This window comes from Tachyglossus aculeatus, chromosome 1 (genome assembly GCF_015852505.1).
Source record: "Tachyglossus aculeatus isolate mTacAcu1 chromosome 1, mTacAcu1.pri, whole genome shotgun sequence".
Classification (NCBI taxonomy): domain Eukaryota; kingdom Metazoa; phylum Chordata; class Mammalia; order Monotremata; family Tachyglossidae; genus Tachyglossus; species Tachyglossus aculeatus.
The window spans coordinates 42,275,113-42,289,335 of NC_052066.1; the positions used below are offsets into that span (position 1 = coordinate 42,275,113).

The 14,223-nt window shown below is 44.9% G+C and overlaps 1 protein-coding gene across 1 annotated transcript in view; it reads left to right on the forward strand.

The window, feature by feature from the left end:
- RARRES1 (retinoic acid receptor responder 1) overlaps positions 1–14,223 on the forward strand; it is a 91,338-nt gene that overhangs the window by 46,591 nt on the left and 30,524 nt on the right. The window contains exon 5 of the mRNA XM_038744753.1: positions 7,840–7,902. Within this exon, the coding sequence (XP_038600681.1) occupies positions 7,840–7,902 (63 nt within the window). The remainder of the gene's footprint in view (positions 1–7,839; positions 7,903–14,223) is intronic.

The window sequence follows — 14,223 nt, forward strand, 5'->3', positions numbered from 1 at the left end:
GGGAAGTACAAATTGGCAACATGTAGAGACGGTCCCTACCCAACATTGGGCTCACAGTCTAAAAGGGGGACAAGTGACTTGCCACTTGTCATATGTGCGACTTTGGGCAAGTCACTTCACTTCTCTGGGCCTCAGTTCCCTCATCTGTAAAATGGGGGTTAAGACTGTGAGCCCCCTGTGGGACAGCCTCATTACCCTGTGACCTCCCCAGCGCTTAGAACACTGCTTTGCACATAGTAAGCGCTTAATAAATGCTATCATTATTATTATTATGCGGGATCTGGACTGTGTCTAACCTGATTAGCTTGTATCTACCCCAGCAGTGCCTGGCACATAGTAAGCGCTTAACAAATGCCATTAAAAAAAAAATGAAAGCTATTCCTGGCACTGCTAAGAGGAGGAAGAGCAGTAGCCCTTTACTGAGCATCTAGTAGTTGCAGTGCACTGCAACAAAAATAAAACGACCCATTTCCTGCCCACAGAAAATCTACCCTCTCATGGGGGAGACAAACATAAACATCTTTACAACTCAAGTGGTCAAAATAAATAACTGAGTACATTTACGTAAACAAAGGGAAGCAGTGTGACTTAGTGGAAAGAGCAGAAGTCTGGGAATCAAGGGACCTGGCTTCTAATACCTGCTCTGTCACGTGTTGGCTGTGTGAACTGGGACAAGTCACTTAACTTCTCTGTGCCTCCATTCCCTCATCTGTAAAGTGGGGATTAAATCCAAACCTTCTTAATTAGACTGCAAACCCCATGTGGGACAGGGACTGCGCCCAAACTGATCAGCTTCTCTCTATCCTGGTGCTTAGAACTGTGCTTGGCACATAATAAGCGTTTAACAAATACCATGATTACGTATATATGTAATTGAGTGTAAAATATGTATATATGTGTGTGTGAGTATATTAATATAATAATAATAATGATGGCATTTGTGAAGCGCTTACTATGTGTGCAGCATTCATTCATTGTCTTAGTTATTGAGCGCTTACTGTGGACAGAGCACTGTACTAAGTGTTTGGAAAGTACAAATTGGCAACATATAGAGACGGTCCCTTCCCAACAATGGGCTCACAGTCTAGGCTCACAGTGCAGGAGGATACAAGGTGATCAAGTTGTCCCACGGGGGGCTCACGGTCTTAATCCCCATTTTGCAGATGAGATAACTGAGGCACAGAGAAGTGACTTGCCCAAAGTCACACAGCTGATAAGTGGTAGAGCTGGAATTAGAACCCAGGACCTCTGGCTCCCAAGCCTGTGCTCTTTCCACTGAGCCAAGATATATTTATATTATTATATTATTATAATATATAATGTATATTATAATATATTATTATATTATTTATATCTATTTATATTTGTTATATATTAGAATATATTATTTATTTACTATGTGTGCAGCATATATAATAATAATATATTATTATTTATTTAGAAGCAGCGTGGCTCAATGGAAAGCGCACGGGCTTGGGAGTTAGAGATCATGAGTTCAAATCCCGGCTCCACCAATTGTCAGCTGTGTGACTTTAGGCAAGTCACTTCACTTCTCTGTGCTTCAGTTCCCTCATCTGTAAAATGGGGATTAAGACTGTGAGCCCCGCATGGGACAACCTGATCCCCTTGTAACCTCCCTGGCACTTAGAACAGTGCTTTGCACATAGTAAGCGCTTAATCAATGCTATCATGATTTATTTTCTTTTAGACTGTGAGCCCAATGTTGGGTAGGGACTCTCTCTATATGTTGCCAATTTGTACTTCCCAAGCGCTTAGTACAGTGCTCTGCACAGAGTAAGCACTCAATAAATATGATTGATTGATTATTTATATTATTTATATCTTTATATCTTTATATGTATATGAATTCGGAGGAGAATGTAAATAAGCTCAAAAGTCCTAGGGGAAAGCTTTCTAGCCGTACTTCCAGGTGGCATTTGGAGGGGCTGGGGATTAAAGGAAGCAGCATGGCTCAGTGGAAGGAGCCTGGGCTTTGGAGTCAGAGATCATGGGTTCAAATCCCGGCTCCGCCACTTGTCGGCTGTGTGACTTTGGGCAAGTCACTTAACTTCTCTGGGCCTCAGTTCCCTCATCTGTAAAATGGGGATTAAGACTGTGAGCCCCGTGTGGGACAACCTGATCACCTTGTAAACTCCCCAGTGCTTAGAACAGTGCTTTGCACATAGTAAGCGCTTAATAAATGTCATTATTATTAAAGGGGTCAGGTGGCCGGAGTTGGGGGAGGAAAGCACCGCAGCTGGGGGCCGAGACAGGCGAGGTTGCAGTCCGCGGCCACTCAAAGGACCGTGCCTGTGGCGGCGGTGGTTTGCGTGGGAGCACAAGTGCCACGGGTGAACAGTAGGGCCCTAAACACATTGCCACTGTCGCTTGCCAAAGTTTGAGCTCATTGTGGGCAGGAACGTGTCTGTTTCTTGTTATATTGTACTCTCCCAAACACTTAGTCCAGTGCTTTGCACACTTGGAGTAAATGCTCACTAGAGACTGTAAGCCCACTGTTGGGTAGGGACTGTCTCTATATGTTGCCAATTTGTACTTCCCAAGCGCTTAGTACAGTGCTCTGCACATAGTAAGTGCTCAATAAATACGATTGATGATGATGATGATGATACGATTGACTGAATGAATGAATGAACGAATGGAAATTTTTTATAGCATTTATTAAGCCCTTACTATGTGCAAAGCACTGTTCTAAGCACTGGGGAGGTTACAAGGTGATGAGATTGTCCCACGGGGGGCTCACAGTCTTAATCTTCAAGGCCCTACTGGGAGCTCACTTCCTCCAGGAGGCCTTCCCACACTGAGCCCCTTCCTTCCTCTCCCCCTCTCCATCCCCCCATCTTACCTCCTTCCCTTCACCACGGCACCTGTATATATGTCTATATGTTTGTACATATTTATTACTCTATTTATTTATTTATTTATTTTACCTGTACATATCTATTCTACTTATTTTATTTTGTTAGTATGTTTGGTTTTGTTCTCTGTCTCCCCCTTTTAGACTGTGAGCCCACTGTTGGGTAGGGACTGTCTCTATATGTTGCCAACTTGTACTTCCCAAGCGCTTAGTACAGTGCTCTGCACACAGTAAGCGCTCAATAAGTACAATTGATTGATTGATTGATTAATCCCCATTTTACAGATGTGTGAGCCCCCCGCGGGACAACCTCATCACCTTGTAACCTCCCCAGCGCTTCAAACAGTGCTTTGCACAGAGTAAGCACTTAATAAATGCTATCATTATTATTATTAAGGCTGGGGGTGGGGCCAGTGGATTCGGGCCTACCACACAACAAGCGGCGCATGCATGATGCGTCTCCGCGTTTTACAAATTGTGTGTGCTCAAACCCGCAGTGTGCCTTTCGTTGAACGGATAATCGATTGTACCTATGTGCAGAGTTCTGAAGATGTGTAAAATAAATACATCAGTGGTAGTGGTGGCTGTTGAGTTGTGACTGGGTGGGTTGGGAAGGTTTTGAACATGAGGAGAGGCGTCGTCTATCAGATTGAGTTATAGGGAGGAAGTTCCAGGCCAGGGGAAATTAGTGGAAATACCCTGTCTCGGTAGACGTGCCCTTTATCCCTCTAATAATAATAATGATGATGGCATTTGTTAAGCGCTTACTATGTGCAAAGCACTGTTCTAAGCACTCGGGAGGATACAAGGTGATGAGGTTGTCCCACGTGGGGCTCACAGTCTTAATCCCCATTTTGCAGACGAGGTAACAGGCACAGAGAAGTTAAGTGACTTGCTCAAAGTCACACAGCTGACAATTGGCAGAGCTGGGATTTCAACCCATGACCTCTGACTCTAGAGCCCGTGCTCTTTCCACTGAGCCACGCTGCTTCTCTACCTCTTTCCCTATAATTCTCTCCCTTACTCGTTTTCCCAAACCGCTCTCTGTCCTTATTTTCTCCCTTGTCTCTCTCTCTCTGTGGCCCAATAACCTGACCCCCCCGACGCATTTCTCTGGATCTTTCTTACGCACCCCTAGTGATTCTCGTTTGCCTTTCTTTTTCCTTCTCTGCCACTTGCTTTTCATCTTTTCAACTACAACTTATTCTTTGTTCCTCTCTTTCATTCATTCAGTCGTATTTATTGAGAGCTTACTGTGTGCAGAGCACTGTACTAAGCGCTTGGGAAGTCCAAGTTGGCACCATAGAGAGACGGTCCCTACCCAGCAGCGGGCTCACAGTCTAGAAGGGGGAGACAGAGAACAAAACAAAACATATTAACAAAATAAAATAGAATAAATACATACAAATAAGATAAATACATACAAACATATTCATTCATTCATTCAATTGTATTTATTGAGCGCTCACTGTGTGCAGAGCACTGTACCAAGCGCCTGGGAAGTACAAGTTGGCAACATATAGAGCCGGTCCCTACCCAACAGCGGGTTCACAGTCTAGAAGGGAGAGACAGACAACAAAACAAAACATACTAACAAAATAAAATAAATAGAATAAATATGTACAAATAAAATAGAGTAATAAATATGTACAAACATATATACGGGGTAATGATGGCATTTATTAAGCGCTTACTATGTGCAAAGCGCACTGTTCTAAGTGCTGAGGAGGTTACAAGGTGATCAGGTTGTCCCTTGGGGAGCGGGGGGGCTCACAGTCTTAATCGAGAAGCAGCGTGGCTCAGTGGAAAGAGCCCGGGCTTTGGAGTCAGAAGTCACGAGTTCAAATCCCGGCTCCGCCACTTGTCAGCTGTGTGACTTTGGGCAAGTCACTTCACTTCTCTGGGCCTCAGTTCCCTCATCTGTAAAATGGGGATGAAGACTGTGAGCCCCCCGGGGGACAACCTGATCACCTTGCAACCTCCCCAGCGCTTAGGCTTGCAGTGTTGTGTTACAGACTCTTCTGCGACCTTTTCTTGTCTCTCTCCCTGTCATCCCACCTCTGCCATGTCTGTCCCTCCTTTACCCCTGGTTTTCCCTGCTTCTGGTGCTAGCCAGGCTGCTCTTGCTCCCAGAGTCCCACAGGCCTCTCTCTCAGGGGTTAAGTGGAGAAGCAGCGTGGCTCAGTGGAAAGAGCCCGGGCTCTAGAGTCAGAGGTCCTGGGTTCTAATCCTGGCTCCGCCACTTGTCAGCTGTGCGACTTTGGGCAAGTCACTTAACTTCTCTGGGCCTCAGTTACCTCATCTGTAAAATGGGGATGAAAACTGTGAGCCCCCCGTGGGACAACCTGATCACCTGGCAACGTCCCCAGCACTTAGAACAGTGCTTTGCACATAGTAAGCACTTAACCAATACCATCATTATTTATTATTATTATTCTTAAAGTGGTGATAGGTTGGTGGATAGAAGAGAGGGGGGGCCAAGACAATCATGGCTCCCTGACCCTCCATCCCCACCCCCAACCCATGGGTTCAAATCCCGGCTCCACCAACTGTCAGCTGTGTGACTTTGGGCAAGTCACTTAACTTCTCTGTGCCTCAGTTACCTCATCTGGAAAATGGGGATTAAAACTGTGAGCCCCCCGTGGGACAACCCGATCACCTTGTAACCTCCCCGGCGCTTAGAACAGTGCTTGGCACATAGTAAGCTTCAACTATCCTGTATATATGTATATATGTTTGTACATATTTATTACTCTATTTATTTATTTATTTATTTTACTTGTACATATCTATTCTATTTTATTTTGTTAGTATGTTTGGTTTTGTTCTCTGTCTCCCCCTTTTAGACTGTGAGCCCACTGTTGGGTAGGGACTGTCTCTATATGTTGCCAACTTGTACTTCCCAAGCGCTTAGTACAGTGCTGTGCACACAGTAAGCGCTCAATAAATATGATTGATGATGATGATGATGATAGTAAGCGCTTAATAAATGCCATTTAAAAAAAAGGCAAGGGTGAAAAACAATTATTCTCTTCACAGTACATCACCAGTGGAAGTGGCAGTGATGGCTAGAATGGAAGGGGCTTGTGGGAAGCACGAAGAGAACAATGACTTGTTGACCTTAGGATTTAGGGAGGGAGCCTGAGGTCAAAAATGAATGCGGAGGAAGGAGCTTGGAAGGGGGGACACAAGGAAGCCTGGCCCCAGGAAGGAATCTGGAGAAATGGGGCACATTTTTTATGGTATTTTTTAAGCACTTACTATGTGCCAGGCGCCATACTAAGCGCTGGGGTAGATACAAGCTAATCAAATTGGGCACAGCCCATGCCCCACATGGATGTCACAGTCTTAATTCCCATTTTACAGATGAGATCACTGAGGCACAGAGAAGTCAAGTACCTCGCCGAGGTCACACAGCAGACAAGTGGTTGTGATGCTGGGATTAGAACCCAGGTCCTAAACTCCTAGGCTCGTGCTCTTTCTGCTAAGGTCCCGCTGCTGCACATTACCCTGTCTGTTCCTGGGAGGAGGAATGAAGATGTCCAAAGGCTCGAATCAGGCTCTCTTCCTCCCTTCAAGGCCCTACTGAGAGCTCACCTCCTCCAGGAGGCCTTCCCAGACTGAGCCCCTTCCTTCCTCTCCCCCTCGTCCCCCTCTCCATCCCCCTCATCCTACCTTCTTCCCTTCCCCACAGCACCTGTATATATGTATATATGTTTGTACATATTTATTACTCTGTTTATTTATTTATTTTGCCTGTACATATCTATTCTATTTATTTTGTTGGTATGTTTGGTTTTGTTCTCTGTCTCCCCCTTTTAGACTGTGAGCCCACTGTTGGGTAGGGACTGTCTCTATATGTTGCCAATTTGTACTTCCCAAGCGCTTAGTACAGTGCTCTGCACATAGTAAGCGCTCAATAAATACGATTGATGATCGGTTTAGGCCAGCGGGGCGGTAGAGAAAGAAAAAACCAGCACGATTTAGGTAGGAGCCATCTAGAACTCCCTCCCCGCCCCATCCCCTGCCTCAAAACCACTTGGGTTGGAGAAGGAGGCGTGTTGAAGGCAAAATCATTTTCCCCCCTGAACAACTGTTCTAAAACTTTTTCGGTTCCAACCTGTTCTGATTTAATAATAAAAATAACGATTGTGGTATTTTTTTAAGGGCTTACTGTGTGCCAAGCACTGTATCAAGCACTAGACTGTGAGCCCACTGTTGGGTAGGGACCGTCTCTATATGTTGCCAACTTGTACTTCCCAAGCGCTTAGTACAGTGCTCTGCACGCAGTAAGCGCTCAATAAATACCATTGATTGATTGATTGATTGATTGGAGTAGGTTGCAAAATAATCAGGGCAGAGTCAGATCTTGTCCCAGACGGGGCTTACAGAGCCTGAGTGGGAGAGAGCACAGGTATTGAATCACGATTTTTCAGCTGAGAAAACTGAAGCCCTGAAAAGTTAAAGGACTTGCCCAAGATCATACAACAGGCAAGCGGCAGAGCTGGGATTAGATCCCCTGGTTTATGGGTTCATTCCAAAAACAGAGATCTTTTATAGACTAGAGCATGGTTTTATAAGTAATAAATGAGAAGGAGCATGGTCTAGTGGGCCTGGGAGACAGAAGAACCTGAGTTCTAATTCCGCCTATGCTCCTTGTGTGCTGTGTACCCTTGGTCAAGTCACTTCACTTCTCTGTGCCTCAGTTACCTCATCTGTAAAATGGGGATTCAGACTGTGAGCCCCATGTGGGACGTAGACGGGGTCTAACCTGAATTGCTTGTATCTACCCCAGTGCTTCGTAGAGTGCCTGGCACATCGTAAGCACTTAACAAATATTTAAAAAAAGTTCCCTTCATGAATATGAACTTTGATCAATAACATCAGAAGGTCAAACTAGAGAAACAAGCATGATCTCCGGGGCGGCAATTTCCACTGTGCTAAAACCTCATTTCTAATTTCAGGTTAATCCAGAAAAGGGACAGAGGATTGATGTAGTGTTTACCACAAGTAAATATGCCTCAGAGGTAAGTTACATTCTCTAATTACCCATGTCGTTTTCTAACTAGAGCATTATTTTCTTTTTAGAAATTCCTACATTAAGTCCCCAAATAAGGTGCTAATTTTAACAACAGTGTTCACAAATGCACAGAGAGAGAAGCAGCATGGGTCAATGGAAAGAGCCCGGTCATGGGCTCTAATTCCGGCTCCGTCACTTGTCAGCTGTGTGACTTTGGGCAAGTCACAACTTCTCTGTGCCTTAGTTTCCTCATCTGTAAAATGGGGATTAAGACTGTGAGCCTCCCGTGGGACAACCTGATCACCTTGTATCCCCCTCCCCCCCTCAACCCCAGCGCTTAGAACAGTTCTTGGCACATAGTGAGCACTTAACAAATACCGTCATCATTATCATCACAGACCTATTAATTTACACTCATGTGCTCTGTTACAAAAGGATTTCATGGACTCATCATCTTGTAAGAAAACAAGAGATCGCCTGTCTCTTCGCTTTGCACATAGTAAGCACTTAAATACCGTCATCATTATCAACACAGACCTATTAATTTACACTCATGTGCTCTGTTACAAAAGGATTTCATGGACTCATCATCTTGTAAGAAATAAGAAAACAAGAGATCGCCCGTCTCTTCGCTTTCCTTTAGAATTTCCAAGCAGATCTTTTCAGTCAAGAACTGATGACTAATTTATATAACCCTTTCTAAGTCACAAAATTTCTGTTTGGCTAGCTGATAATCATGCAGCAGAGATTAATGAGGCTGCAACATCGGTGGCACCAAACAGAGAAGGGCCCGGCTGTCCAATTTGGGCTACTTTGTGGGCCCAGCCACGTGCGGGGCAGATACGAGAGAGAAAACACATGCAGGACGAAGAGTGGGATAACCTTCTTCCCTGCAGCCAGAAAGAAGCCAGAGCTGTAGGGGGAAGTAAGGGAAGATAAATCGAGAATTGTTTGCGCTAATCAAGCAATCGAAGGTAGTTATTGAGCACTTACTGTGTGCAGAGCGCTTGGGAGAGTACTAATTCTGTTGTCATCTCCCAAGCGCTTAGTACAGTGCTCTGCACATAGTAAGCACTCAATAATTATCATCAATCGTATTGATTGAGCGCTTACTATGTGCAGAGCACGGTACTAAGCGCTTGGGAAGTACAAATTGGCAACATATAGAGACAGTCCCTACCCAACAGTGGGCTCACAGTCTAAAAGCATTGTCTAAAAGCACAGTCTAATTAGCATTGATTGATTTCAATCCAGCAGAATTAGCGGACACGTCCCCTGCTCATAACAAGCTAAGACGGTACCATGTGCAGCATTATGTCACACCGATGACTGTGACTCCCCGCAGTATTTTCGGTGGCAAAGCTCTGCAATTATAAAAGACTCAGTGTGACTCAATTAACCTTTTGGAAAAGTGCACACGGGCACTGGGAAGCAAGTCCACGCAAGAGAACCTCTTCTTTGCGCATTGATGTGAACGGAAACTCTGCACGTTCTCAGGGTTGAGGGAAATAGAGGGGTTTTGCGGTTGTGCATGCTCAGTGCTCCAAGACTAGATGAAGGGGAAATTTTCATTCAGGTGAAAGGCATTAACAAAACATGTACTTCCTCTGAATCACTCCTAAAGTTGCCCTAGACGCAACACTTCACTGCAGTCAAGCTAGGAAGGAACGGAAGTCAGAGTGGGAAAGACAGGGAAGGAAGTAAAATGGAAGAGATGTGGGTCTCCTCTTTTCCCTTTAGCATTAATTTCTTTCTTTTTTTAGTATGTGCCGGGCACCGTTCTAAGATCCGGGACTAGAAGCAGCGTGGCTCAGTGGAAAGAGCCCAGGCTTTGGAGTCAGAGGTCGTGGGTTCAAATCCCGTCTCCGCCAGTTGTCAGCTGTGTCACTTTGGACAAGTCACTTAATAATAATAATAATAATAATAATAATAGCATTTATTAAGCGCTTACTATGTGCAAAGCACTGTTCTAAGCGCTGGGGAGGTTACAAGGTGATCAGGTTGTCCCACGGGGGGCTCACAGTCTTAATCCCCATTTTACAGATGAGGTCACTGAGGCCCAGAGAAGTTAAGTGACTTGCCCAAAGTCACACAGCTGACAAGTGGCGGAGCCGGGATTTGAACCCATGACCTCTGACTCCAAAGCCCGGGATCCTTTCCACTGAGCCCCGCTGCTTCTCTTAACTTAACTTCTCCGGGCCTCCGTTACCTCATCTGTAAAATGGGGATTTAGACTGTGAGCCCCTCGTGGGACAACCTGATCACCTTGTATCCCCCCAGTGCTTAGAACAGTGCTTTGCGCATAGTAAGTATTTTAACAAATGCCATCATTATTATTATTATACAAGATAACCAGGTTGGACACAGTTCATGTTCCACATGGGACTCACCGTCTTCATCCCCATTTTACAGATGAAGTAACTGAGGCACAGAGGTGAAGGGACTTGCCCAAGGTCACACAACAGACACGTGGAGGAGCCAGGATTAGAACCCAGGTCCTACTGAATCCCAGGCCCGTGCTCTATCCACTGGGCCAAGCTGCTTCTCACAAGCAGTTTTTCCTTTTATTTACTAGCCAGACTGACTCCCACAGAGGTCAGAGGTGGAAGTCATATGCCACAGTTGCAAGTCAGAGGGGTTGTGATTTGTTTTGAAACTGGGGTCATTCTAAATTGCCGACAAAGGCCAAAAGCCAGGGTAAAACAGAGACTTCAAGCTCCTTGTGGGCAAGGAATATGTCTACCAACTCTACCATAATAATAATAATTTTGGTATTTGTTAAGTGCTTTCTATGTGCAAAGCACTGTTGTAAGCTCTGGGGAGGATACAAGGTGATCAGGTTGTCCCACGGGGGGCTCACAGTCTTCATCCCCATTTTACAGATGAGGGAACTGAGGCACAGAGAAGTTAAGTGACTTGCCCAAAGTCACACAGCTGAGTCCCCATAGGGGACTCTCCCCAGCACCCAGTACAGTGCTCTGCACACAGTGAAGTGCTTAATAAATGCCATTAGCTGATTGATTGAAAGGATAAAAAGGACTAATTTAATGGGTAGGATTAATTAATTGAGAAGCAGCGTGGCTCAGTGGAAGGAGCCCGGGCTTTGGAGTCAGAGGTCATGGGTTCAAATCCCGGCTCTGCCAATTGTCAGCTGTGTGACTTTGGGCAAGTCACTTCACTTCTCTGGGCCTCAGTTACCTCATCTGTAAAATGGGGATTAAGACTGTGAGCCCCCTGAGGGACAACCTGATCGCCTTGCAACTTCCCCGGCGCTTAGAACAGTGCTTTGCACATAGTAAGCACTTAATAAATGCCATTATTATTATTATTATTATTAATCCAAGCCTGTTTGATAACCAGCACTGCATACTTTTTAACTGAAAAGTATTCAAGAAGGGTGAATCATTCAATTCGGGATTCCTGAAACTGCTGGAGCCAAAGGAATTTATTGCTCCTTACCCAGTATGATAATTCCCAGACATCATCATCATCATCATCAATCGTATTTATTGAGTGCTTACTGTGTGCAGAGCACTGTACTAAGCACTTGGGAAGTACAAGTGCCGTGCCAAATCAGTTGTCCCCTGGTTGGTTAGTTGGTTGTGGTAGTTATTAAGCCTTTACTATGGACCAACTATTAAGCTTAAGTACTGGAGAGAGATAAGAAAATCAAATAGGATGCAGTTAGAAAGGAACTTCCAGATACTATTAATGAAGAGTCTTCAAACAATTCATATTCTGGAGAGGTTACACCACCTTATAGATAAAATTGGAAAAATACAATTTATTTCCTTAGTACAGACTTGGCTCAAAAATAATAATAATTATTATTATGGTATTTGTTAAGTGCTTACTGTGTGCCAAACACTCTACTAAGCACTGAGGTGGATATAGGAAAATTGGATTGGACACAGTCCCTGTCTCATGTGGGGCTCACAGTCTCAATCCCCATTTACAGATGAGGTAACTGAGGGACAGAGAAGTGAAGTGACTTGCCCAAGGTCATACAGCAGACAAGTGGTAGAGCCAGTGGAGACAAGGACAGGAGGGTAGAAGTGGAAAAATAATCGTAATTGTTTTACTTAAACACTTACTTTGTGCCAAGTAATAATAATCATAGCGGCATTTGTTTAGCACTTACTATGTGACAAGCACTCTTCTAAGTGATGGGGGTAATTCATTCATTCATTCAATCATATTTATTGAGCGCTTACTATGTGCAGAGCACTGTACTAAGCGCTTGGGAAGTACAAATTGGCAACATATAGAGACAGTCCCTACCCAACAGTGGGCTCACAGTCTAAAAGCATTGTCTAAAAGCACAGTCTAATTAGCATTGATTGATTTCAATCCAGCAGAATTAGCGGACACGTCCCCTGCTCATAACAAGCTAAGACGGTACCATGTGCAGCATTATGTCACACCGATGACTGTGACTCCCCGCAGTATTTTCGGTGGCAAAGCTCTGCAATTATAAAAGACTCAGTGTGACTCAATTAACCTTTTGGAAAAGTGCACACGGGCACTGGGAAGCAAGTCCACGCAAGAGAACCTCTTCTTTGCGCATTGATGTGAACGGAAACTCTGCACGTTCTCAGGGTTGAGGGAAATAGAGGGGTTTTGCGGTTGTGCATGCTCAGTGCTCCAAGACTAGATGAAGGGGAAATTTTCATTCAGGTGAAAGGCATTAACAAAACATGTACTTCCTCTGAATCACTCCTAAAGTTGCCCTAGACGCAACACTTCACTGCAGTCAAGCTAGGAAGGAACGGAAGTCAGAGTGGGAAAGACAGGGAAGGAAGTAAAATGGAAGAGATGTGGGTCTCCTCTTTTCCCTTTAGCATTAATTTCTTTCTTTTTTTAGTATGTGCCGGGCACCGTTCTAAGATCCGGGACTAGAAGCAGCGTGGCTCAGTGGAAAGAGCCCAGGCTTTGGAGTCAGAGGTCGTGGGTTCAAATCCCGTCTCCGCCAGTTGTCAGCTGTGTCACTTTGGACAAGTCACTTAATAATAATAATAATAATAATAATAATAGCATTTATTAAGCGCTTACTATGTGCAAAGCACTGTTCTAAGCGCTGGGGAGGTTACAAGGTGATCAGGTTGTCCCACGGGGGGCTCACAGTCTTAATCCCCATTTTACAGATGAGGTCACTGAGGCCCAGAGAAGTTAAGTGACTTGCCCAAAGTCACACAGCTGACAAGTGGCGGAGCCGGGATTTGAACCCATGACCTCTGACTCCAAAGCCCGGGATCCTTTCCACTGAGCCCCGCTGCTTCTCTTAACTTAACTTCTCCGGGCCTCCGTTACCTCATCTGTAAAATGGGGATTTAGACTGTGAGCCCCTCGTGGGACAACCTGATCACCTTGTATCCCCCCAGTGCTTAGAACAGTGCTTTGCGCATAGTAAGTATTTTAACAAATGCCATCATTATTATTATTATACAAGATAACCAGGTTGGACACAGTTCATGTTCCACATGGGACTCACCGTCTTCATCCCCATTTTACAGATGAAGTAACTGAGGCACAGAGGTGAAGGGACTTGCCCAAGGTCACACAACAGACACGTGGAGGAGCCAGGATTAGAACCCAGGTCCTACTGAATCCCAGGCCCGTGCTCTATCCACTGGGCCAAGCTGCTTCTCACAAGCAGTTTTTCCTTTTATTTACTAGCCAGACTGACTCCCACAGAGGTCAGAGGTGGAAGTCATATGCCACAGTTGCAAGTCAGAGGGGTTGTGATTTGTTTTGAAACTGGGGTCATTCTAAATTGCCGACAAAGGCCAAAAGCCAGGGTAAAACAGAGACTTCAAGCTCCTTGTGGGCAAGGAATATGTCTACCAACTCTACCATAATAATAATAATTTTGGTATTTGTTAAGTGCTTTCTATGTGCAAAGCACTGTTGTAAGCTCTGGGGAGGATACAAGGTGATCAGGTTGTCCCACGGGGGGCTCACAGTCTTCATCCCCATTTTACAGATGAGGGAACTGAGGCACAGAGAAGTTAAGTGACTTGCCCAAAGTCACACAGCTGAGTCCCCATAGGGGACTCTCCCCAGCACCCAGTACAGTGCTCTGCACACAGTGAAGTGCTTAATAAATGCCATTAGCTGATTGATTGAAAGGATAAAAAGGACTAATTTAATGGGTAGGATTAATTAATTGAGAAGCAGCGTGGCTCAGTGGAAGGAGCCCGGGCTTTGGAGTCAGAGGTCATGGGTTCAAATCCCGGCTCTGCCAATTGTCAGCTGTGTGACTTTGGGCAAGTCACTTCACTTCTCTGGGCCTCAGTTACCTCATCTGTAAAATGGGGATTAAGACTGT